At 41.5% G+C, this 26,039-nt stretch overlaps 1 protein-coding gene across 1 annotated transcript; it reads left to right on the top strand.

Annotated features, from left to right (window-relative positions):
• Positions 1-770: 770 nt before the first annotated feature.
• Positions 771-24,631, top strand: LOC124019859 (complement C1q-like protein 4). The gene is made up of 2 exons (XM_046335296.1): positions 771-1,505; positions 21,518-24,631. The coding sequence occupies exons 1-2, from the start codon at positions 969-971 to the stop codon at positions 21,695-21,697; spliced, it is 717 nt and encodes a 238-aa protein (XP_046191252.1). The 5' UTR covers positions 771-968; the 3' UTR covers positions 21,698-24,631.
• The last annotated feature ends 1,408 nt before the right edge of the window (positions 24,632-26,039 follow it).

Genomic DNA, 26,039 nt, shown 5'->3' with positions numbered 1-26,039 from the left:
TCTTTCATTCTTCTCCACTCATCCTTGGACCAGACAAGTGAGTGCCCTTCACTGAATGCCGTGGGTGAGATGGACTCCTTTGGGAATACTGGAGCAGACCCCACCTGACAGCTCTCCAACTGAGAAATATAAGGACATTCCACCAGGAGATTCTGCTGCCATTCTGTCTGAAAAATATTTATATTTTTAGAGAACCCTTTAGAACAATCTACACTCAATCCCAGGGAAAAAACCTTGCATTTAACCTTCGAGCGTCTGCTAAATGACTTAAATGTAAATGTAAATGGATGTCAGTTTCAACCCGTGTCTATAACACTGAGAAGGTGTCCACACTCAACTGGCTGGTTTCACCTCTAGCCCTCTGAAAGAAAATAACATACTACATTTGATATCAGTGAGATCTTTACTGAAAAGAAGGATGAAGAAAGTGAATAAATATTGTTTTGCGGATTAAACATTTTACGTTAAAAAATAAATGTGGAGAAAAAGGTTTTGACAAATTAGAGGATAAACCTAGAAAAACATTTTTAAAAATTAACGGAATGAAAACATGTTTTGTATTCTCTTCCTGACATTTGACTTCAACGACTCCTGACTTTGCGACATTGAGCTTTGCTATTCCTTAAGTGTCCTATATCATCTCATTCCTGTCTTTACGTTGAAATCTCCTATATTTATAGTCTTTCCTCACAACCCTCCTACCTTTTCACTCTCCCTCATTTACATCTTATTTCCCTTAGGTAAAATTAACTACTTCACCCCCTACTCTCAGTGTAGAACCTCTCTGTCCCATCGCCTTTCCCCCCGTAGCCCCTCTCTCACCATCTCTCCCCCTAGTCCTGGTTTTCCCAGAGTTCATTCTGGCTGGCACCACCATTCCGGCCAAGGGGGAGGAGGACTTCCTCACTCTGGCCGCCTCCCGGCTCAGCCGCAGGAAACGTGTCATCGGGGCAGGAGTGGGCGTGGCTATGGTGCTGGTGCTGCTGGTTGCCATCCCCTTATTGGTTCACACCACCAAAGGGGGGGCGTCTGGAGGCGGGAGCACCCATTATGAGATGCTCGGCAGCTGCAAGATGGTGTGCGACTCTTTCACCCCCCCACAGGGCAGCCACGAGCTGACCGCTGTCTCCCCCCAACCCCCAGACTTCACAGGGAGAAGGGGCAAGTCTGGGTTTCGTGGGAGCCCTGGCCCCCCAGGCCCCAGAGGTCCCACAGGAGAACCAGGCAAGCCAGGCCCCCCTGGTCCCCCCGGCCCTGGCCCAGGGGGCTACATCCCCTCCTTCTACAGCCCCAAGATCGCCTTCTACGCTGGCCTCCGCAAACAGCATGAAGGGAGTGAGGTGTTGAGATTTGACGACGTAGTGACAAATGTGGGGAACTACTATGAACCCAGTACTGGCAAGTTCACCTGCCCCCTACCTGGCATCTACTTCTTCACCTACCATGTCCTGATGAGAGGCGGAGATGGGACCAGCATGTGGGCCGACTTAAAAAAGAATGGACAGGTGAGACAGAGAGGAGTGTGTGTTGTTGTGTGTGTGATGAGCTAGACAGGTTAGCACACAATTAATCCTACACTAAAAGTCCAGTTCAGCTGATTTAGTCTAAGAACCCCTGATACACCTATGCCTTCTTGTATCACTTCTACTTCCATTATCCTATCATTTGTGTTTCTTCTTGTCAGAGGCCTCTCTGCTCTGAAAAAGCGAAAGGGGTCATAATCGTGGTTTGGAACCAAAATTATTTTACAATGTTTTCGTTCCGAACAGAACCCCTATTTCTTTCATTCCGTTCCGGTGTTCCGACCAGAAAATAAAGTTCTGAACTGGTTCGAAACCAAAAAAGTAACTGTTCATATAGTTCCTTTTCGTACTTGTTCATACTTTTTGAAACCTATCAAATCAACATATTTTTTTTACAAAAATACCTCCTTAATTTACTTCACCAGTTAGCAGAAACAGAGAAGCTTGCTATGGAATGCGTAAGTTAGTTGTTTACATGTTTGATTTGTCAGATAAGTGCAGGCACTAGATGCAAATGAAATTTCACCAGTGGGGAGGGGGCGAGAGTTAGGAGTAAACATGGAGGAGGCTTGGCTTGAAGAGCTGGACATCATGACATGACCTGAACTGGAATGTGTTTAGGTTATAATTAGCATGATAACTTCACATAATTATATACCCGACATTAGGAATTTAACAGGAACAATAACATTATTAACCAGTTCTCAAGATTGGAAAGTAACGGTTCTGTTCCAGAAGAATACAGATCTTTCCAGACTACACAGCCACATCAGTCTGGCCAAAATGACGTTTATTCTCCAAAATGAGTCTGTATTTGCCTCCCTCACCTACGATATCTAGAATGCTAACACATTCTGACCATTCTGATTGGTCCCAGATACCAATGGGTTGTTCCAGACCCGGCCTTCACGATGACGGTATTAACTTTGATACTCTGATTGGTTAGATTTCTTAGAGACGATCCAATCGCTGATTAATTTGCTTTGTACATCGCCCCTCATTTTGAAGTCACACAAACGACTTCTAGGATGGCAGATTCATACTGAATGTATGTAGCGATCGATAGAGTGGAATTCAGGGTGAGTTGTCAGGCACCTAAAGTTCACTTTCATTGCCGGTTCTGTTTCCGTTCCTTGAACAATTTAATTATTTTTCGGTTTTCGGTTCTGTTCCCTGAACCGGTTCCAAGCTCTGATTATAATAGGTATTTTGGAGTTGTATGCATATGTGTCTTCATGCTCAGTCAGTAAAGCATGGCGCTTAGGTCGTGGGTTCGATTCCCGTTGGGGCCATCCATTTACATTTTACATTTAAGTCATTTAGCAGACGCTCTTATCCAGAGCGACTTACAAATTGGTGCATTCACCTTATGACATCCATCGTGAAATTTAGGCTCACATGACTGTATACTTCGGATATGTGTCATATTATAGTATTGAAGGAAAAGGCTGAGAAATTTGGTATATATTTGCCCATTATCTTTTGAGTCAAAGTTCATTTGCGAGGTTTGTTAAGAGATTTAGAAGCCAGTTTGCCTAATTGAATATCCAAGTACATTGAGAAAATTTTTGTCTGGTAGGAAGCTTCAAATCAAATCAAAATCAAATCTAATTTTATTTGTCACATACACATGGTTAGCAGATGTTAAATGCGAGTGTAGCGAAATGCTTGTGCTTCTAGTTCCGACGATGCAGTGATAACCAACAAGTAATCTAACTAACAATTCCAAAACTACTGTCTTATACACAGTGTAAGGGGATAAGGAACATGTACATAAGGATATATGAATGAGTGATGGTACAGAGCAGCATACAGTAGATGGTATCGAGTACAGTATATACATATGAGATGAGTGTGTAGGCAAAGTAAACAAAGTGGCATAGTTAAAGTGGCATAGTTAAAGTGGCTAGTGATACATGTGTTACATAAGGATGCAGTCGATGATGTAGAGTACAGTATATACATATGCATATGAGACTAATAATGTATGGTAAGTAACATTATATAAGGTAGCATTGTTTAAAGTGGCTAGTGATATATTTACATAATTTTCCATCAATTCCCATTATTAAAATGGCTGGAGTTGGGTCAGTGTCAATGACAGTGTGTTGGCAGCAGCCACTCAATGTTAGTGGTGGCTGTTTAACAGTCTGATGGCCTTGAGATAGAAGCTGTTTTTCAGTCTCTCGGTCCCAGCTTTGATGCACCTGTACTGACCTCGCCTTCTGGATGATAGCGGGGTGAACAGGCAGTGGTTCGGGTGGTTGATGTCCTTGATGATCTTTATGGCCTTCCTGTAACAACGGGTGGTGTAGGTGTCCTGGAGGGCAGGTAGTTTGCCCCCGGTGATGCATTGTGCAGTCCTCACTGCCCTCTGGAGAGCCTTACGGTTGAGGGCGGAGCAGTTGCCGTACCAGGCGGTGATACAGCCCGCCAGGATGCTCTCGATTGTGCATCTGTAGAAGTTTGTGAGTGCTTTTGGTGACAAGCCGAATTTCTTCAGCCTCCTGAGGTTGAATAGGCGCTGCTGCGCCTTCTTCACGACGCTGTCAGTGTGAGTGGACCAATTCAGTTTGTCTGTGATGTGTATGCCGAGGAACTTAAAACTAGCTACCCTCTCCACTACTGTTCCATCGATGTGGATAGGGGGGTGTTCCCTCTGAGGACCAGAAGGCCTACATTTTACACAAGTATACCCAGAGTGTTATTGTTTAAACATGAAAGAACAGAGAATTAGAACAGTGGAATGCTTACATATTCCAATCAACTAGGAAGTATGTTATGCCTTCACGTTCTAAACCTTCAACACTAACCATTTAGCTTTTAGCTAGGCCGAATGAAATGGGTTGAACGTGTAGGCATAACATACTTCCATTTGGTATTCTATTATTGGTAAGATTGTGGGATGGCCATAAATAACAATGGCACATGTATGAAGGATGAATTAGCAAAGCAATCTAGATTAAACATAAACATTTAAACAAGGAAAGTTGAGGTAAAATAGATTATTTTGCAGACAGAGTAGAATGAGAATAAAATAACTCGTCCAACATTTGTATAAGAACAAGTAAGCCCTCACTTAATAATTCAACAATCCATTTCCTCTGGATATCATCAAAAGGCTTTAAAAAAAGTTCCCTAAAGATATAGTGAATTGCTCCTGGAGGACACAGAGAAAATGAAGGCCTAAAGTGCCTGAACGGCAAACTGCACACACCAAGCTGGAATGGAAGACAAAAAGAGTAACACTTTGCTAGGTTCCACCTCCTGATTTGGGCAGCAGGAGAGAGAGAAGGCAGTGACAGCTATGCGATCAAGAGGATAACGATCCTCCACATTTATGTGGAGTGACGCCAAAACGCAACAGCTGGCTACTATCCTCTGAGGATCTCCGGCTTTAACATCAATAAATAAACAAGCAAAAAAATAAATACAAATAATAGCCATCTGGAGATGGCAAGCTTGAGGAATTAAACCCTGACTCTATTGAGGTTTCATTTTGACGTGTGTGGTGTGGAACAGAAGAGCTACACAGAGGGATTACCATAGAGGAATAGAATACGACTCACTTTGCATTGTGTTTGATGAAACACTGGTGGTTGATTTCTTTACACATAATTTAAAAGCTGTGTAGTCAGGCAGCGGTGTGTTGCTAAGTCGACCCTGACCCTGATAGCTACTGCTTATTCAGGACAGATTGGTAGGCATCAACAACTTGAACCAATCCATCATAAAATCTCTATAAAACTGTCTTCAGGGGAAAGCTGAGTTTAATATTTCTTACCCTTTATAAATTAGTACAAACAATTACAACTAAGTGTAAGTGTAACTAACCTGTCTTCATCAGATAATTTTTACTGGGTTGAATGTACACCCCCAACCAAAGAACTCAAGTCCAGTCAAGCACTTATCCACTATAGCCATAAAGGAAGGATGTTAGGGGTTTCACATCGTACTCTGGTCAAATTTCAAGTGTTGGCCTTACTGTAATACTGTATCTCAATCATCTAACCATCTCCCTCCCATCTCTCTGTAAAAATAGGCAGAGTACATGTTACCATATAGGCAGAGTACATGTTACCATCTCCATTATATAAATGTTACTTACCCAATTGGTGGTGGAATGGATGTGTCTAGTTCTGGTACATTTTTAAATGATAACGTCTATTAAAAGAGCGCATTCATTAAATCACTCTGGCTATCTACTCTTATTTCAGAACACGCTCGTCTGACAAATTTCCGAACACTGACAAATTTCCAAACACTCAACACCAATTGAATAGGGCCAATGTCACTAAAATTTAAATTTTTACTAGCAGCACAGTTAGTCACCAACGCTCTGGATAACATGAAAACAGCCTAACCAGCTCTGCTAGGTTGGGTAAAATGGTCAGAGTGAGGGGTTCTCTCATTTGTGTCTGGAAGTAGCTAGCTAGTTAGCCAATGTTAGCCAGTTAGCTTGGGTGCTTGACTGCCGTTGTGAAGCCAGAACACTCGGATCAACCCTACATGACTCCACGGCCAGGGTGTCCAGTGTGCGCTCTGAACGCTCCGAGAACGAAACGCTCAGAATTTACGAACGTACAATCTGACAACACTCTGGCACTCCAGATTGAATTTACGAATGCACCCTAAGTTACCATTCATTTTTTTATCCTTGGATCCTGTACCACCCTGGCACTTCGCCCAGCTTTCCCAATACACCCATAACACAGGCTTTTTATTTGACCAGGTCTATTAAGAGGTAGATTCCGCTCTGCCTCCCCGCTCATTGATTTGACAGGGTGTGAATAAAGTGCACAGTAAAGAAGACGGACAGGAAAATGCCAGGGATAATTGGTAGACCTTGTTTGTTGCGTGCTGTCACTGAAATTGTCATTCCTGTCCTGTACCGGCGTTAAATAATTCATGGCCTTTAGATTAGATCCCCCCCCCCCCGCCATCGCTTCTGGCTTGTCTATTGGCTTGCCCATTAATTATCTTTTCCATCAACTAAATTATTTAACCCAATTCAGTGCCCATCCCCCTTTCACAGGCCCACTCCACTTCGCGGTCCCACTTTGCAATGAATAGACAAGAGCTCTTATAGGGGAGCTAACTGATGGGATCAATTACAAAAACACAACCCTGGGAGAACATTGCAAAGCCAACACTAGAGACCAACAGATCAACGTCAAAGTTACAGCAAGGAGTACCAATATCAATGTCAATGTTTGGTATTTGCCGTGTGTAGGCATACTGTTTGGATTGTGTCAGAAATCGAAAAATGTGATTTGTCTGTTGTAGCTCCCCCTCCCATGTCCCATTTGAGTTGTTGTACCTGTCCATCTGAGTATCCAGTCAATAACTCTAGTTTTAAACAAGGCAACAGCAAACATGTCGTCCCCCACGAAAATCCATTATGGTGGACCTAATAGGTCCCTGAGGCATATTTGTTCCTTATGAGGAGAGGGACCCTATGTACAGTGCATTTGAAAAGTATTGATACCCCTTGACCTTTTATACATTTTGTTACGTTACAGCCTTATTCTAAAATTGCTTTCAAAAATATTTCCTCATCCATCTACACACAATACCCCATAATGACAAAGCGAAAACAGGTTTATAGACCTTTTTTGCAAACAGGAATACCTTATTTACATAACTATTCAGATCCTTTGCTATGTTGCTATGAGACTCAAAATTGAGCTCAGGTGCATCCTGTTTCCATTGATCATCCATGAGATGTTTATACAACTTGGTTGGAGTCCACCTGTGGTAAATTCAATTGATTGGGCATGATTTGGAAAGGTACACACCTGCCTATATAAGATTCCAATGTGGATGTTGGAACAAAAACCAAGCCATGAGGTCGAATGAATTGTCCGTAGATCACCAAAACAGGATTTTGTTGAGGCACAGATCTGGGGAATTCTATCCTCCTGATTCTTGCTTACAAACAAAAATGAAAGCAGGAAGCTCTAGTGACTCGGTCAATAAAAACGTGGTCAGATTAAGCAGATTCTAAGCTACAGGACTGTTTTGCTAGCACAGACTGGAATATGTTCCAAGATTCTTCTGATGGCATTGAGGAGTGCACCTCATCAGTCACTGACTTCATCAATAAGTGCATCGATGACGTCGTCACCACAGTGACTGTACGTACATACCCCAACCAGAAGCCATGGATTACAGGCAACATCCACACTGAGCTAAAGGGTAGGGCTGCCACTTTCAAGGAGCGGAACTCTAACCCGGAATGTTATAAGAAATCACGCTATGCCCTCCGACGAACAATCAAACAGGCATAGCATCAATACAGGACTAAGATTGAATCGTACTACACCGGCTCCGACGCTCGTCGGATGAGTCAGGGCTTGCAAACTATTAAAGACCATAAAGGGAAGCACAGCCGAGAGCTGCCCAGTGACACGAGCCTACCAGACGAGCTAAATTACTTCTATGCTTGCTTCGAGGCAAGTAACACTGAAACATGCATGAGAACAACAGCTGTTCCGGATGACTGTGTGATCACGCTCTCCGCAGCCGATGTGAGCAAGACCTGTAAACAGGTCAACATTCACAAGGCCGCAGGGCCAGATGGATTACCAGGAAGAGTTCTCCGAGCATACGCTGACGAACTGTCAAGTGTCTTCACTGACATTTTCAACCTCTCCCTGTCTGAGTCTGTAATACCAACATGTTTCAAGCAGACCACCATAGTCCCTGTGCCCAAAGAAGCAAAGACTACCGACCCGTAGCCCTAACGTCTGTAGCCATGAAGTGCTTTGAAAGGCTGGTCATGGCTCACATCAACACCATTATTCCAGAAACTCTAGACCCACTCCAATTTGCATACCGCACCAGCCGATCCACAGATGATGCAATCTCTATTGCACTCCACACTGCCCTTTCCCACCTGGACAAAACAACACCTATGTGAGAATGTTATTCATTGACTACAGCGCAGTGTTTAATACCATAGGGCCCTCAAAGCTCATCACTAAGCTAAGGACCCTGGGACTAAACTAACGGGCCTCCCCAGGTGGTAAGGGTAGGTAACAACACGTCTGCCACGCTGATCCTCAACAAGGGGGCCCCTCAGGGGTGCTTACTCAGTCCCCTCCTGTACTCCTTATTCACTCATGATTACACAGCCAGGCACAAGCCATAAGACTCCTGAACATCTAGTCAAATGGCTATCCAGATGATTTGCAATGCATCCCCCTTTACACTGCTGCTACTCTCTGTTATTATCTATGCATAGTCACTTTAATAACTCTACCTACTGTACATGTACATATTACCTCAATTACCTCGACATAACAGGTGCCCCCACACATTGACTCTGTACCAGTACCCCCTGTATATAGCCTCTCTATTGTTATTTTACTGCTGCTCTTTAATTATTTGTTAATTAAATTTCTTGATTTTTTTGTAGGTCTTTTTCTTAAATCTGCATTGTTGGTTAAAGGCTTGTAAGCAAGCATTTCACTGTAAGGTCTACCCCTGTTGTATTCGATGCATGTGACAAACACAATTCAATTTTATTTGATTCTTAAATGGAAGAAGTTTGGTATCACCAAGGCTCTTCTTAGAGCTGGCCGCCCAACCAAACTGCGCAATTGGGGGAGAATGGCCTTGGTCAGGGAAGTGACCAAGAACCCGATGGTGACTCTGACAGAGCTCCAGAGTTCCTCTTTGGAGATGGGAGAACATTTCAGATTGACAACCATCTCTGCAGCACTCCACCAATCAGTAAAAGGCACATGACAGCCCACCTGGAGTTTGCCAAAAGGCACCTAAAGGACTCAGACCATGAGAAACAAGATTCTCTGGTCTGATGAAACCAAGAATGAACTATTTGTTCTGAATGCCAAGCGTCACATCTAGAGGAAATCTGGCACCATACCTACGGTGAAGCATGGTGGTGGCAGCATCATTTTGTGGGGATGTTTTTCAGCAGCAGGGACTGGGAGACTAGTCAGGATCAAAGGAAAGATGAACGGAGCAAAGTACAGAGAGATCCTTGATGAAAACCTGCTCCAGAGCACTCAGGTCCTCAGACCTCACCTCCCAACACTACACAGCCAAGACCATGCAGAAGTGGCTTCGGGGCAAATCTCTGAATGTCCTTGAGTGCCCAGTTGCTCCCCATCCAACCTGAGAGAGCTTGAGAGGATCTGCAGAGAAGAATGGGAGAAACTCTCCAAATACAGTAGCGTCATACCCAGGAAGACTCGATACTGTATTCGCTGCCAAAAGGGCTTCAACAAAGTACTGAGTAAAGGGTCTGAATACTTATGTAAATGTCAAAAAAATTCCAACAACCTGTTTTTGCTTTGCCATTATGGGGTATTGGGTGTAGATTGATGAGGGGAAAAAATGATTTTAGAACAAGGCTGTGATGTAACAAAATGTGGAATAAGTCAACGGGTCTGAATACTTTCCGAATGCAATGCACCTTCATGACATTAGGTAAATCGAGGTGAGGGGCATGGTGTTTCAAAGTTAGTATTTTCCACCTCTTGTTATAGCACCGTCATCTGGCCAATCAGTCAAATTTAGCAAAATAACGGATCTCTTTGGCAAGATGTTTCGGAAGAATCGGGCCAGTGGTGTCTGAGATATCGTGTGGGTTAGCTAGACTCATATCCCTGAGCCTGTGTGCCAAATTTCATCACTCTGATACTTTGACTTTTTCTGCCAACTTTACCATACCACCAACTTTTTTTCAGCCCTTGTATCTGAAAGGTATTGCCGGTATCAAAGCTAAAACATTTATTTCCGCCTAATGACCTAGTAATCATTTTGGTACATTTCTGCCTAGGGCTTAGTATGAAACGTGCCCGTAATGCTGTGGCAGCATTGGCACACACTAAGCTCTTAAACTCTTGATGGTTGTGAGGCAGTGCCAGTTAACCATCCTCCTGCCGGCTCCCTAACTTTGCGAGGCATGTCACTTCTCCCATCTCTTAGCATAGCCCACTATTTTCTTAACCACAGAAGAATTACTGTGTGAATAAATATCACTGAATGACAAAAATATTGGAAGAAAATAGGCTAATGCAATTGAAGACATGTATCAAATTGTTGCTTACTGAAACTCCCAAAGTTATCCAATCATTGTAATACATTTGAAGCAATAGGCTTCAATTAGAAAATAATTTCAGCATCATTTTTATTGGGACAGCACTATTGCACTGCTTTGAGACAAGCGTTGGGGACTCATCTTGATAAATCAATCAATGTCAGATTTTTGTTTTTACTGATTGTCTGTTTGGATATTGGTTAGGCTACAATTAGGCTGGGGAAATGTTAGCTGAGGTGAGTGCTGCTCATTGTCATCTTGTCTAGTTGACTCATTTATTAGAACATTTTTCCAACATGCTATGTAGTTTAACAAGTGGATTATTTTGCTCTTCACTCCCAGTCGCTTAGTATCCTAGGCCTACTCTCGACCAAAAGCCTGTGACTTCACTGACTTGTCTCAATTAATGTGATTTTGTTTCACTGAATCTCCGTCTGTAGGCTATTTGGTTAAGTAGTTTCTGGCTGGGCAAATAAGTGGAAGTGGTAGCTCATCTATTTGTTCATCTAACACTGATCAGACACATTTAGCATGCAATAATTTACCAGAAACCAAGTGGAGGCCTATTATTTTGCTCGATCACATATAGGCAACTCCAAAAGTCCGCAGAGGTTATGAAATATGAACACGAGTCTCACATGCTTCTGAAAATAGGATTGCTATTATTTTCTATGGGTATCATGATGAAGATATTGTCAATGTATGCCTACACCCTAATGAACTGGAGTGAGGGTAGGAAAGAGATTAATTGTGGCTCTTTTTCAAAATATCACTTTTTTATAAGACAGCGGTTCCACACATTCCAGTGACACAAGTTGTGTAGGAAAAAATATTATTTGTGTTTTATTCTGTTGTATTCCATTATATTTTTACTACAAAATATGTGTGTTAACTGTGATTGGGGTATTAATGAACAAAATAATAAACTATTGATTTCATTCATTTGGACATAACTTAATTAAACCCAAAATATACCATTCTATTGTTTTGAAAATACATTTTATTAGTCTTAAAATATTTCTTAGGACCTGCCTAAACAAATTAATAATGAATGTATTTTTGATGGTGTATATTACTACTGCTACCACTTGTTGCCGACATGTTCACGGGAGGTATAAATTTGTATGCAGGCAAGAATGTGGTAACAATGGGCCTGTTTGTAAGGGGGTCATATAAACATGGCCCAATACATTTTTAAGGCCAAAATACAGTAAATCCTATGTGAAAGCAGTAAGAGTCAAACAAATCAAGAGATATAAATACGTGCCCGTTATAGCGCCACAGTGTGGTCGATATGAATGTTCTTGCATATGTTGAGTCTTGACAGTGTTTGCAACATATGTGTGTTACAATACGAATATCCTTGACTGATTTATATGCATGTACAATACGAATATCCTTGACTGATTAATATATGCATGTACAATGCGAATATCCTTGACTGAGTTATGTGCATGTACAATATGAATATCCTTGACTGATTTATTTATATGCATTTATGACTGATTTATATGCATTTATGTGCCAGACCACACCCACGTAATTGCTTATTGGTCAATAGCGTTAGGTTGTTTTGGGTACTAGTATGGAAAATATTGACTTGAGAGAACTTTGTCCATAGATGCCACATGATACGTTTCGTGCAGATCGGTCATACCGTAACAGAAGAGTAGCGTTTTAAGTGTTTTTCACAAAATCCTAAATGGTGAAAAATCCATCACGGCGGAGCTAAAGAGTTCCTGAGGCATATTTGTTCCTTGTGAGGAGAGGGACCTATGTACCGAATTTCATGACTTTAGGTCAATCCGGGTGAGGGGCTTGGCCTTTCAAAGTTAGAATTTTCAATCAATATAGAGCCACCATCTGGCCAATAATCAGTGTAATGTTATAAATGCTGTATCTCTATGGCAAGATGCAACATTCACCCAAGTTTCATTAAAATCAGGCCAGTGCGGTCTGAGATATCGCATGTGACTAACGTACGGATGTACTAACGGACAAAGACAGATATACAGTTCCCTCCCCGATTTTCATCGGGGGGAGAATTATTATGTACTGTAAGTGTGATTTTCATTGACTATAACTCAAAGGGCAGATCTAGGTTGTGTGTTTAAATTATGTCATATTGACACAGAGATGCAGTTTATCCCCAGCACGTCAAAGGGAGGTGGGATTAAGACACAGCCGGGGGAGAGATGACTGTAAAGGGAGGCAGGCTGCAGACAAGTGGGGTGACAGAGAGATCAAGAGAGGAGAGAAAGATGGATGGATAAACAGAGGAAAGCGGACATAGGGGGATAAGAGACACAGCTACAGCAAGGCCAACATGAGAGGGTAGGATCAGATCAACATAAAGAAGAAAGATGAAGATGGATAGAATGAACGAAAAAGGGGAGATGGAGTGAAAGAGAACAAGGCCAGTGTAAGGACAGAAAGGTGGAAGAAGTTAAATGAATCAAAGACCTTATTGACAGTCGTAGATCTCTGAATATCTGATATTGCTAAATGGATGATGAATCCTTCACGTGTTCCTTTCCAGTGTACCTATTAGACATCTATGATTAGGAGGGAAATTACATCTGATCCTCACAACTGACAAGCCTGCATACCCTCCTGAGCCGTCAGATCTCTACTCTCCATGTTTCTTAAGCCACCAAACGATTTTTGTTAAAGCAAGTGACCTTTCCTATGAATTTATAATTTACAACCAATATAGATTTTGCCCTTTTGCGATGATAAGCTGGGAGTGGGAATATCATGAATATTTATAGCCGGTGCATGGATTGGTCATTTTGGGAGTGTCTAGGCCCATCCCTCATGTTGGCCGCATATTTCTTCTATGACTAATAGTTTATGATGAGTCCAGTGCAGTGCTGCTGCTAACCCATTTAGACCCAACATGTCTGCTCAGAAACGTTGTGCCACTTGTGACACCATGTCCCCATTACTGTGGCATTTAGTTTGATTTGACCTATTGGAAAAGAGACCTGGAGGACAGACCGAGCACTAATTAAGCCCAACACAACATTGGAACTGCTGCCCTGATTCCTGCTTCACATGGCTCAACTATTTGCACTTCTCACAGAGGATATACAACTGGAGAGTTAGTGTATTTTCCATTCAGTTGGATAGTGCAGTGTCAATATGGGACATAATATGTCCTCTGCTCTAATGTTGGACCATATCCCTTCTAAAGTGAACATGACTGTGTTTTCGTATCAGTGTTTTTGATACAAAAACACAGTCATGTTCACTTCAGAAGGGATCCGGTCCAACATCAACTCAATTAGCTCATTAATTAAGGATGCTAGTAGCTAGTAGCTCATTTCTGGGCAACTGTGTGACACATTTAGTGGGCCTGACGTGTCCGCTGTCAGGATTAGTAGCTACTAATCACTGTGGGTTTCAGTGGAGGTTTAGAACAGCCTTCCAGATATTGTCTGCTACACAGGAATTAATGACTACATTTGTTTTGCCTTTCCCTTGCTTGTCACGTCCTGACCATAGAGAGCATTTATTTCCTATGGTAGAGTAGGTCAGGGTGTGACTAGCGGTTGTTCTAGTTTATATTTTCAATGTGGGGTTCTAGGTTTATTTTCTATGTTGGTGAGTTGTATGATTCCCAATTAGAGGCAGCTGGTAATTGTTGTCTCTAATTGCATTTTTTCCACCTGTGGGTTATGGGATATTGTTTATGTTTGAAGTTAGTGCACATAGCACCTCAGTAATCACGGTTTGTTTGTTTATTGTTTTGATAAGTTTCACTTCTTTAATAAATTATGTGGAACTCAACGTACGCTGCGCCTTGTTCCGTTAATTCTACAAACGACCGTGACATTACTTGTCATCCAGCTTTTGTAAGACATACAGGTGACTTTGAAACTGTAACAGCAAAGCTTATATTTAATTGCATATTCATTACTCTTCCTGTACATTTATTGTATAACCATAAACACAACTTTGCATTACATCACTACATTATATAGTAGGGCACATTTTCCAAACAATGTTTCATAAGTCAGGGTGGCAGGGAGCTTAGTGGTTAGAGCATGGATGGGCAACTTTGATGGGGGTGGGGGCCACAAAAAAATCTGAACTCATCACAATGGGTCACAGTGGCTCGCGGGTCTGCGTATTCACATCTATATCCACACATGCATTGAGAGCTGGCCCTTGCCTTTTGGGGGTCCCAAGTGAAATTTTGTTGTGGGATCACCCCCTACCTTCTGAGCAAAACATTTTAGCAGCCCCACCTTGTGACATCAGAGACAAAGTAAGGTTAGAGTTAATTTTCTGCAAATGTACACACTTTGCCATGGGGTAGAGAGACAATTTTGCAATTGTATAACTAATATCAGGCAATTGCAATTATACTCGTTTTGCCATGTGGCAGTGAGAAAAAATTGCAGTTTTACAGCTAATTTCCAGCAATTCTACACATTTTGCCATAGGGTGGATTGTGATGTTTGCCGTTTTTAATATGATATCTGAGTGAGAGTTACTAACAAAATCAATGGGGAGTGAGTGAGAGTCACTACAAGTCAATGGGGGCCCCATGGTCAGTAATTTGACAATGATTTCTACAAGTTTAGATAGTCTAGCAAGCTAACTTACCAATCTAAAACATGTTAGCTGACATGGGCTATTTGATTGACTGTCCGTGACTGACATAAAAAGAGAAAAACTGCTGATGCACAACCAAATTTCAAAATTGCACCTCTACAATTGTAACTCTTAACAATAAGTTGAGAACCCATGGGCCTACAAAAGGGGGCCGCCAGTTGCCCATCCCTAATTTAGAGCGTTGAGCTAGTAATTGAATGCCCAAGCTGATGAGGTGAAAAAATCTGTCGATGTGCCCTTGAGCAAGACACTTAATTCTAATTGCTCCAGGGTCGCTGTTGATAATGTCTCATTTCAAATTCACACATGCGTATTAATACACACGTGTACATGTGTGAAATAGGACAAATATAAGCACCCAGCTTATTAATATTAATTCAGTACACCACAAATGCAGTTTTGCCATCTCTCTCTCTCACACACACAGCCATTATACTGTATTTCCATTAATTTCTTTAATTATCACTGAGGCATTAATACATTGCAGACTTAGGCCTCCTTTCGCTTTATTTTTCCTCCTTTTGTTTCATCTATGTTTTCCTTCCCATTTTGCCTCCTTCAAAAGTTCATCCCAAAGGTTGGGTTTTCTCATTGAGTAATGTTCAAATGTCAGAATTAGTTTGATAAATGCCATTTTTTGTGTAAGGGGGGATAAAGAACATTTAGCCCTTAGAGATCATGGAAATGTATATGACATTAGAAATATAACATTAGCTAGAATAGACAGTAAAGGCTAATAGTATGGAATTACCCATGACTCATGGTATTATGTAATGAACTATAGGTAGCCAATTAATAATTTCTCCCCACCATGACAGCTTGATCACTTTGTGAAAATATCATCAGTGTGAGATGTCTTAGGATTGGCTGACCATGTGAAGTAAATCAGTCACGTGATGTTTGCATGACCTGACCACACACATAGGTGGCATTGTAATCTGATGATATGGAGGAGAAAACGCTGGTTAGCAAGGCCCAAGAAAATATGTGTACCTGTCTGCGGGCATGCAAGCTTGTGTGTCTGCCTTCCTGCGTGCTTGTATTGGTAAATATCCCAATAATTCCAATGTTAATATTTTCCAAATTGTTAATAGGAGCCAGCAAATGACCAGTCACTGACTAAGTGGCACATTACTTAATGTCATTGCACAACCTTTGGCTGCTTCATAGTTGATGCTCTGCAGGTAGAGTCATCTGTAGCTGAAACCCCTTTATATCCAATTAAACTGTCTCCACCATTGGAACATTCCAGCCCAGAGCCAATTAGAGACTTTCTAATCAACGTCTTGACACCATAGGTCCAGAGTGTCATGGCAATATATTAGCATTTAGCATGCCAATTAGGGGTCAGACCCACACGGCTGCTAAAAGGCTTCCACAACCACCACCCTAATGGTATAAGAGCACACCTTAACACAGCACGGAGAGAGAGAGAGAGAGAGAGAGAGAGAACCACAGCATTGTATAAACTGGATATTTCCATCAGTCCTCCATACCCCCTCCTCAACCCCTGCCTCTCTACCCATATATATAGTGGTCCCACAGGTGAGTTTAAGAGACCCCTCTCAATCGTCTCGCTCCACTCTGAGAGGTCTGTACATCACGGTGAATGAATCCTGTCACTTTTATTACCAGAGGAGCAAGGCACCACTGCAAAACACCAAAATAACAGAGACTACACAGACCCCCACCTCCCAAGTCTCATTCCTGCCTTCCAGAAATAGGTTATCTTGATCAGTTTGTTATCCAACAGGCTCCCTCCCTCCCCATCCCTCCAGGCCCCCTCCAGTTTGGCTCCCTCACCCCCGTCTTGTGCTTAGACTGTTAAAGTGCCACGCAGCTGCTCCCTCCTATGTTCTCTCATTCTAAATCTCTCTCACTTCCTCTCTTTTTCAAAGTGTCTCTCCTCTCTTTACCTTTTTCCCCTGTACTTGCCTCTGCGTCTCTGCCTCCTGTTCTCCACGGCCTCTCTGCCTCCACCTCTACCTCCCGTGTCTTTTGCGCCCTTGCACCACCTCTCAGAGCTCTACTCTGTGTTTTTATCTCCCCCTCGCCATACATCTCTCTCTCATTCATATACATATATATACACACACACATATATATATATATATATATATATATATATATATATATATGAAAAGTGGAGGCAGTGTTTATCCTCCCTGTCATCCCACGGGCTCTCCCCAGCAGCAGCTCAAGTCGGCACAGCATTTGGCCAACAGACAGGAATTTACTCCCTTGTCGATATCAATCTCCACTGCCGTTGACAATAATCCTGATTTTCCTTCCTCTTTTTCACATTCCCACTGCACCCCCCCTCCTCCCCTCTTAAAGGAAACAAGGTTTCATTTTGATAGTTACTGAGAGACCAAAATCAGACTCACTGCTCTGGTTGTCTCAGACTGCTCCGCCTGTTCCTGTTGGCCACCTGGCTTGACAAAATACAGTGTTTGGTAATGAAATCTTTTAAATTATGATTCATATTGACTTTTTTTGGAGCTTGTGGACTCAAAAATAGAACCATCTTTCATCTGTAATTGGTAGCCTATGCTCTGTTCATTTACACAAATTACTCTTTGCTGTTTGACAATGCAATTACTTTAGAGTTGAGGGTAATATCATAAATAACACTGTATATATACATGTACACTCATTTTCATATATTGGTTTCACTAACATAGTTTTAACATGTAATATAATGAAGCTTCATTGTTGGGAAGAATAGCTGTTGAGCCACTAGGTTATATAGGAAGTACAATGCAACCATTCTTTAATCAAAAACATGACACATTAAATGTCAGCGACTGCATATATTTTCTGCTGTCTGAGCCTTAGTGAAGTAATGTCCCCTATGGACCCATGCCAGAAAAGTCATAAATAACCAGGCCTTAGCTAATATAATTAACTGAATGACATGTTTAAAGGGTAATTGCAGGGAGGAGGGGTAAACACCAGCACTGTCATAGTTATTGTTGTGACCCTTTAACATGTGGGCTATTCAAATAGACCGAACGCTCATCGCATTTGCCCTTGAATTCAAGAGTGTGCCGTTTCATAGGTTAAATCAAATCTGGTCAATTTCTCTGAAAGTTTGAAAATTGGTTCTGTGAAAGTTCCCAGAGCATTTGTTAGGTTGCTGCAAATGTTCTCATAACACAACTGTCCAGTTATGCTAATGATTATACAATGTTTGTATAAAGCATTCACCTGATGTTGCAATATATTTTGTTGTGGCAGTATGTTCTTAAAACATTACTTGGAAATGTGTTTTACTACTTTACCTGGAAGCCTAATGAGAACTTTTGGGGAATGTTCTGTGGTGGTTGTTACAGATGTGGTACACTATATTTTAGTGAATGTTGGAACATTCCAAGGTTATACATTACCAGTAAAATGTTTGGACACACCTACTCATTCAAGGGTTTTTCTAAAATGTTTGACTATTTTCTACATTGTAGAATAATAGTGAAGACATCAAAACTATGAAATAACACATATGGAATCATGGAATCACCAACCAAAAGTGTTAGTTACTACAAAAACTAGATCTAAATATATTTTTAAAAGTAGCCACCCTTTGCCTTGATGACAGCTTTGCATCAGCTCTGGTGGACATTCCTGCAGTGTACATACTAATTGCACACTCCCTCAACTTGAGGCCACTCTAAAAGGTGCAGTTCTGTCACACAAGAAAATGCCCAAGCACAAGGTGCACTTATGTAATGATCATGCTGTTTAAACAGCTTCTTGATACCTGTCAGGTGGATAGATTTTATTTTACCTTTATTTAACTAGGCAAGTCAGTTAAGAACAAAAGATTTTCAATGACGGCCTAAGAACAGTGGGTTAACTGCCTGTTCAGGGGCAGAACGACAGATTTGTACCTTGTCAGCTCAGGGATTTGAACATGCAACCTTCTGGTTGCTAGTCCACCACTCTAACCACTAGGCTACCCTGCCACCCCACAATTATCTTGGCAAATGAGAAATGTTCACTAACAGGGATGTAAACAAATTTGTGCACAACATTTTAGAGAAATAGGCTTTTTGTGTGTATGGAAAAAATCTGGGATCTTTTCTTTTTCAAATCAAATCAAATCACATGTTAGCTCATGAAACCATGGGACCAACACTTTACATTTTGCGTTTATATCTTTGTTCAGTATATATCTACAGTCCACCTGAGATACATAAACTATGTAAACTACTAAGGAAAAGAAAAACTACTAGTCCAGCAGCTTTTATAGACAAAAATAATGAATTTGTATTCTGACCTCCCACCACTGTTTCTTGAGCCCATTTGACCGCAGTAGCCTATTGTGTGTACCACTTATTGTGATTGTATGGAGTTATTGAGGAGTGGGAGCTATTAGGGAGGGAGCTGGCATGGCTGTTCCACTACCAATTACCGAACCCTGTAGCCTGGCCTAACGCATCTGGGGGCTGGTGGAGGGGGTCCATGGAGACCTGCCACAGCAGCGCGCTGTTAATCAATCCGATTTAGAGCGGACAGGGACACGCTTAGCCGCAGCTCCCGCCAACACTGCCATGGTGGGGGAAGAAACTGTGAGCGTGACCTGCATCTCATTCTGGGGAAAGAAGGAAGAAAGATGGATAGATGGGTCCAGAATGAAGAGATAGTGAGGGTACGGATGGAGGAAGGATGATGGAGGAGATGTTAGATGGAGAGGGAGAGACATAACAATTAATGGAGTGATGTGAGCTGAATTAAAAACAACAGGAATGTATTGATTAATTTGAGTCTTCGGGAAGAAGAAAAAAGACCCAAGCAACAAGCTGTACATAGAAACAGATAGCCTGGCTATTAGACTATAGTAAACTAATGAGTTAACTGTATTATATGTGCAAAAGAAAACAACTCATTATTGCCAACAAGTTTGTGGAGAAATGGTTAGTTTAGTCTCGTCTGACAGGTTGAGATGATGGAACATATCCTCAGCCAGGCTAAACCCTGGGAGAGAGACAAGGATGGAGTGAGGTTGTCAGATTTGCAATAATTAATATGTGTATTTTCTTTTTCCAGGATTAAATAGATCCCATGCTTGAGCAGTTGGCTATTTATCTGGTGATGGGTACTATTCATTATAAGCAGCTTTAGTTATTAGGCCTACAAACATACAATTAATAAATGGCACAACTTAAGATGTAGTGCAACTCATTACAGGCCATTTGTGTACAAAGGAATGTTATATCGTGAGCACTATCTTTTCCTGTGTTATACCATGTATATTGAATATAAATGGAATATACTAGTATAATTTTATGAGGCATATAAATGCATGACTGGTGAGATACTATACTGAACAAAAATATAAATGCAACAATTTCAGATTTTGAGATTGACACTGGTGAAGCACGTCTTCCCTGACCCCAACTAAACCATCTAGAAGGCGATCTCTAGAATTGTCCCACTGCAACAGGTTGCTGAACATCCCAGTAAATCGATAGAGTGCAAGTTTGTGTTCTCAATGGAGGTTCTGGGTCAAAGGTCAATGCACAGCTCATCTATTTGGAGTGATACATGCCCATTGGACAGGAAGGCCTTTGTACCAATGACATTATACCAAGACCCCTGAGTGAAGGAGGAAATAATATTAAACGGCTCAGAGAGAGAGAATAGAGAAGGAGAGGGAGATTGGAGGAGAGCGAGAGGAATAGAGAGATTACTGATTAATAGAAAGGGAAGATTGGTGAGGGAAGCTGAGAGAAAGAGAGGTGAAAATAAAGGAAAGAGGAAAATACAAGAAAATATCACCAAGAGGATTTGGTAATATGTACAGTATATACCTTCTTCTGGGCTATTACCAGTGAATATTTATGATTTATAGTATATCTGTGTTGGGGGAGATGATGCCATCTTGGAAAGGTAGTTGTAAATTAAGACATAGGGATGAGCCATAATTCCCCCATGTGTCTTCCTCTTCCTCCTCATCTTGGGAATTAACATTTAGATGACCATGATGGAGGCTCAACCTCAGGCTATAGGGCGGCAGATATCCTAGTGGTTAAGAGCATTGGGCCAGTAACTGAAAGGTTCAGCTTTCAATCATCCACGTGGGTATACTGTATACTCCTAAAAACCAACAAGGAGGAGGGAGAAGCAAGTTATATTCTAGCGCCTTACTACGCAGACATTCGTTAACATGCGCAAGCAATTTAGATGAAATGATTGGATAACATGGATGTGTAAAAACAAATGATTATGTGGTCAGCATGTTATTCACTTTCTTCAACCCCCCCGCCCCGTCTTTCTTTCACTCTCTCTGTGTGTCTCTCAGGTGAGGGCCAGTGCCATTGCCCAGGATGCTGATCTGAACTATGACTATGCCTCCAACAGTGTAATCCTGCACCTGGATGTGGGGGACGAGGTGTGCGTGCAGCTCGACGGGGGCAAAGTTCACGGAGGAAACACCAACAAATACAGCACCTTCTCTGGCTTCCTCATCTACCCTGACTGAAGGCAGCCACATGTCACACACACACACACACAACTACACACACATTCTCCCAGGTAAAAAAATACAGAAACTTTTTCAGGATCCTCATCCAACCTGATTCTCTCAACTACTCTCTTCTCTCTCTTTTTCCCCCTCTCTCTCACGCCATTGCTAAAACACACAGTATTTAGAGAAACAGATGCAATGGGAAAAGGAAATGTATAATGTCTCTGTGTTTTTAATGTCTAGATAATGGTCATACCATAACATTCCAAACCAAGTGTAGTTACAAGGCATATAATGTGCATATAGACCTTGTTTATATGCATTCTTATTTAATACACACACCCATTTGTTTGTCATGTGTTTTGTCATTCTCATGATATCATTGAATCACAGATATGTAAATATAACTAACATGTAAGTATGGGGTGACAAACAAGAATTATGTCAAGAAAAAACTTGTTTAAAGATCATCTTGATATCGTGTGTATTCTTAAAGTTACATATATATTCACTTCTGATGCGCACACATCTGTGGGTTTGATCATGTATGTGAAAGTATACCTACATGACTCGCATACAACTCTTTCACACACACACACATTGATTCATTGAACTTCCCCTATCTAGTGTTGCATTGACATGAGCTGACCATTTCAGCCACCAGTGTGGAATTTAGTAAAATGGTCTCAGATTGCAGACTGTAAATGGAAGACTGCGAGGTTGGTTGCGGGGCTTCCCGCCTCCCTTCTTCGCTCCAAGATGGATTTCCAATACGGCTGAAGACACCAAATGAGAAAAGTCATGAATATATTGATCGGAGCTGATAATACACCCAACACCACGAACATCATCCAGTGTGGTGTGTGTAAGATAAGTATCATGTTGTTAGTTTTACCTACATGGCCCCTGCCTACAGCTAAGGGGGGTGGGGAGGGGTGATGGTAGTCCCCTCACACACAGGATATCAATGATGAGGCTTATGGTAGACAGATACAGTATTTTTCCAGACCTTATGGTGGATGACAGAGCATCATCGTGTTCCACTAATGAGCCCATCCTTTGTTTAAACCCTCAAACCCTATTCCTATATTCACATTACATTAAATTGATAACAGAGCAATTTAAACTGGGTGTCGAACCCAGACATAATCAGAGATGGAGCTTTAGATCATGGAGAGATGATGCTTTAGTTCATGGAGAGATTATGCTTTAGTTCATGGAGAGATGATGCTTTAGGTCATGGAGAGATGATGCTTTAGGTCATGGAGAGATGATGCTTTAGATCAAGGAGAGATGATGCTTTAGATCATGGAGAGATTATGCTTTAGGTCATGGAGAGATGATGCTTTAGTTCATGGAGAGATGATGCTTTAGATCATGGAGAGATGATGCTTTAGATCATGGAGAGATGATGCTTTAGATCATGGAAAGATGATGCTTTAGGTCATGGAGAGATGATGCTTTAGATCATGAAGAGATGATGCTTTAGATCATGGAAAGATGATGCTTTAGGTCATGGAGAGATGATGCTTTAGATCATGGAGAAATTATGCTTTAGATCATGGAGAGATTATGCTTTAGATCATGGAGAGATGATGCTTTAGATCATGGAGAGATGATGCTTTAGGTCATGGAGAGATGATGCTTTAGATCATGGAGAGATTATGCTTTAGATCATGGAGAAATTATGCTTTAGATCATGGAGAGATGATGCTTTAGATCATGGAGAGATGATGCTTTAGGTCATGGAGAGATTATGCTTTAGATCATGGAGAGATGATGCTTTAGATCATGGAGAGATGATGCTTTAGATCATGGAGAGATGATGCTTTAGATCATGGAGAGATGATGCTTTAGATCATGGAGAGATGATGCTTTAGATCATGGAGAGATGATGCTTTAGATCATGGAGAGATGATGCTTTAGTTCATGGCCATTTGGTTATTTGTATAATGATGAGTCTTCTTTTCTTCTAAGGTAAAGCAGCCTGTTTGTTTACAGTGTGGATACGGACATTGAGGATTCATCTTGTACTCTGTACAGAACTAGTTTCACATTTTAAAATGTACGCTGCTACCGTAGAACTAGAAACGGACTGAGTGTCTTCAATGGAAATTTACATCTTTGTGTGTTATTGAATGTACCATACATTACTAATTGTGTAAATGCAATTCAAATATGCAGGTTCAGGTTGATGCTGTCTGTCAAATATGTTATGCAAACCCTTGACACAGTGGCAATGAGACTATAGTGTGTCACTTGTGTTATCGATCAAGAATGGATTTCATGGACATTTTAGATTGGGGGCATTATTACCTTGTCAGGCCATTAAAAAAAAAAATATCTTTACATCAATGTGAATGCCCTGCCTAGACAATACCATGAAAAGCAGGTCCTTCTCCTGTAGTTCATAGCATCATACATGTACCTAATGTAAGTAGTTGTACATGTTACAGGACTTCAGAGGAGGCCTCTATTGTAACAAGTTGTTGTATTAGGAAAACCACTGAATAAATGCAGCTGCAGCAGGGATGATACTGCTACTCCATGTGTGTGCATTACTGTTGCAACACAGTATGACCGGTGTGTGTGTCGTGTCTCAGGTCCAACTACAGGACAGAGTTTTGTGCTTGATCTAAAGACAGAACACCAGTTATTATCAAACTGCATCAGTCAGATGAAAACATTATTCCTGCACTATATCTTAACTGACAGTATTACAATAACCACCTACCATCTTATTTAAACCAACATAATGTACTGATTTGTTTGTCTGTACATGACTTCTGTGTCATGCTGCATTCTACTGTGTTCTCTGGCACTAAATAATGTTAAATAACTTACTGTTGAAAAGGAAACCTGGTCTTTGTTTATAAACGGTATGAATTGATTGTTGTCCTTGTACCTTGTGTGTATATCTTATGTATAATATTATAAACAACAATTTAATCTACCCTAAGGTAATATATAAGACCTACAATAAAACAATGTGAAGACGCCTCTGAGTCACTGTCTGACTTACACCAAAGCTGTCATTATTTACAATCTCAAAAAAATTATTCAATTTTTTACTCCAGTAATGTATTCTCTTTTGTTGATATGCAGTGGGTTGAGAAAACAAATGACATGTTACAGACATAAGGACTAATACTGCATTTATGTATGTACTTCAGGAGCTCACAGGAACTGAATACTGGCTTCTACATTTTTTAGTACCGGCACCCAAAATGAGCACTGGCAGCTATTTCAGTCCAAGTCAAGCACTGATGTTCATTACATTCAGTCTACCATTGTTTTGTAGAAGTGCTGACTAACAAAGAGTAAACTGTCAAAAAATAAGTAAAGAAAGGCCCTCACTCTATATATGCTCCCAACTATTTAATGGATAAACCTTAGGTGCCTTCAGAAAATATTTACACCTCTTGACTTTTTCCATATTTTGTTGTGTTACAGACCAAATTTAAAATGGATTTATTTTTATTTTTTTAATTGTCACTGGCCTACACACAATACCCCATAATGTCAAAGTGGAATTATGTAAAAAATATATAAATATATAAATATATCAAATCTAATTAATGAAATCTCGCGTCTTGTGACGGCCGGCCGCCCAACAACCTGCCCGCTTGACCCTATCCCCTCCTCTCTTCTCCAGACCATTTCCGGAGACCTTCTCCCTTACCTCACCTCGCTCATCAACTCATCCCTGACCGCTGGCTACGTCCCTTCCGTCTTCAAGAGAGCGAGAGTTGCACCCCTTCTGAAAAAACCTACACTCGATCCCTCCGATGTCAACAATTACAGACCAGTATCCCTTCTTTCTTTTCTCTCCAAAACTCTTGAACGTGCCGTCCTTGGCCAGCTCTCCCGCTATCTCTCTCTGAATGACCTTCTTGATCCAAATCAGTCAGGTTTCAAGACTAGTCATTCAACTGAGACTGCTCTCCTCTGTATCACGGAGGCGCTCCGCACTGCTAAAGCTAACTCTCTCTCCTCTGCTCTCATCCTTCTAGATCTATCGGCTGCCTTCGATACTGTGAACCATCAGATCCTCCTCTCCACCCTCTCCGAGTTGGGCATCTCCGGCGCGGCCCACGCTTGGATTGCGTCCTACCTGACAGGTCGCTCCTACCAGGTGGCGTGGCGAGAATCTGTCTCCTCACCACGCGCTCTCACCACTGGTGTCCCCCAGGGCTCTGTTCTAGGCCCTCTCCTATTCTCGCTATACAACAAGTCACTTGGCTCTGTCATAACCTCAAATGGTCTCTCCTATCATTGCTATGCAGACGACACACAACTAATCTTCTCCTTTCCCCCTTCTGATGACCAGGTGGCGAATCGCATCTCTGCATGTCTG

This window comes from Oncorhynchus gorbuscha, linkage group LG03 (genome assembly GCF_021184085.1).
Source record: "Oncorhynchus gorbuscha isolate QuinsamMale2020 ecotype Even-year linkage group LG03, OgorEven_v1.0, whole genome shotgun sequence".
Classification (NCBI taxonomy): Eukaryota; Metazoa; Chordata; class Actinopteri; order Salmoniformes; family Salmonidae; genus Oncorhynchus; species Oncorhynchus gorbuscha.
The sequence above is the reverse complement of the archived record's forward strand: the minus strand, read 5'-3'. Positions and strand labels throughout refer to the sequence as shown.

Excerpts from the sequence above, each read along its gene's own strand:
- LOC124019859 (XM_046335296.1), top strand. The coding sequence starts at position 969 with ATGGTGCTGGTGCTGCTGGTTGCCATCCCCTTATTGGTTCACACCACC. Across the intron at positions 1,506-21,517 it reads ACTTAAAAAAGAATGGACAG|GTGAGGGCCAGTGCCATTGC; the intron begins GTGAGACAGAGA and ends TGTGTCTCTCAG.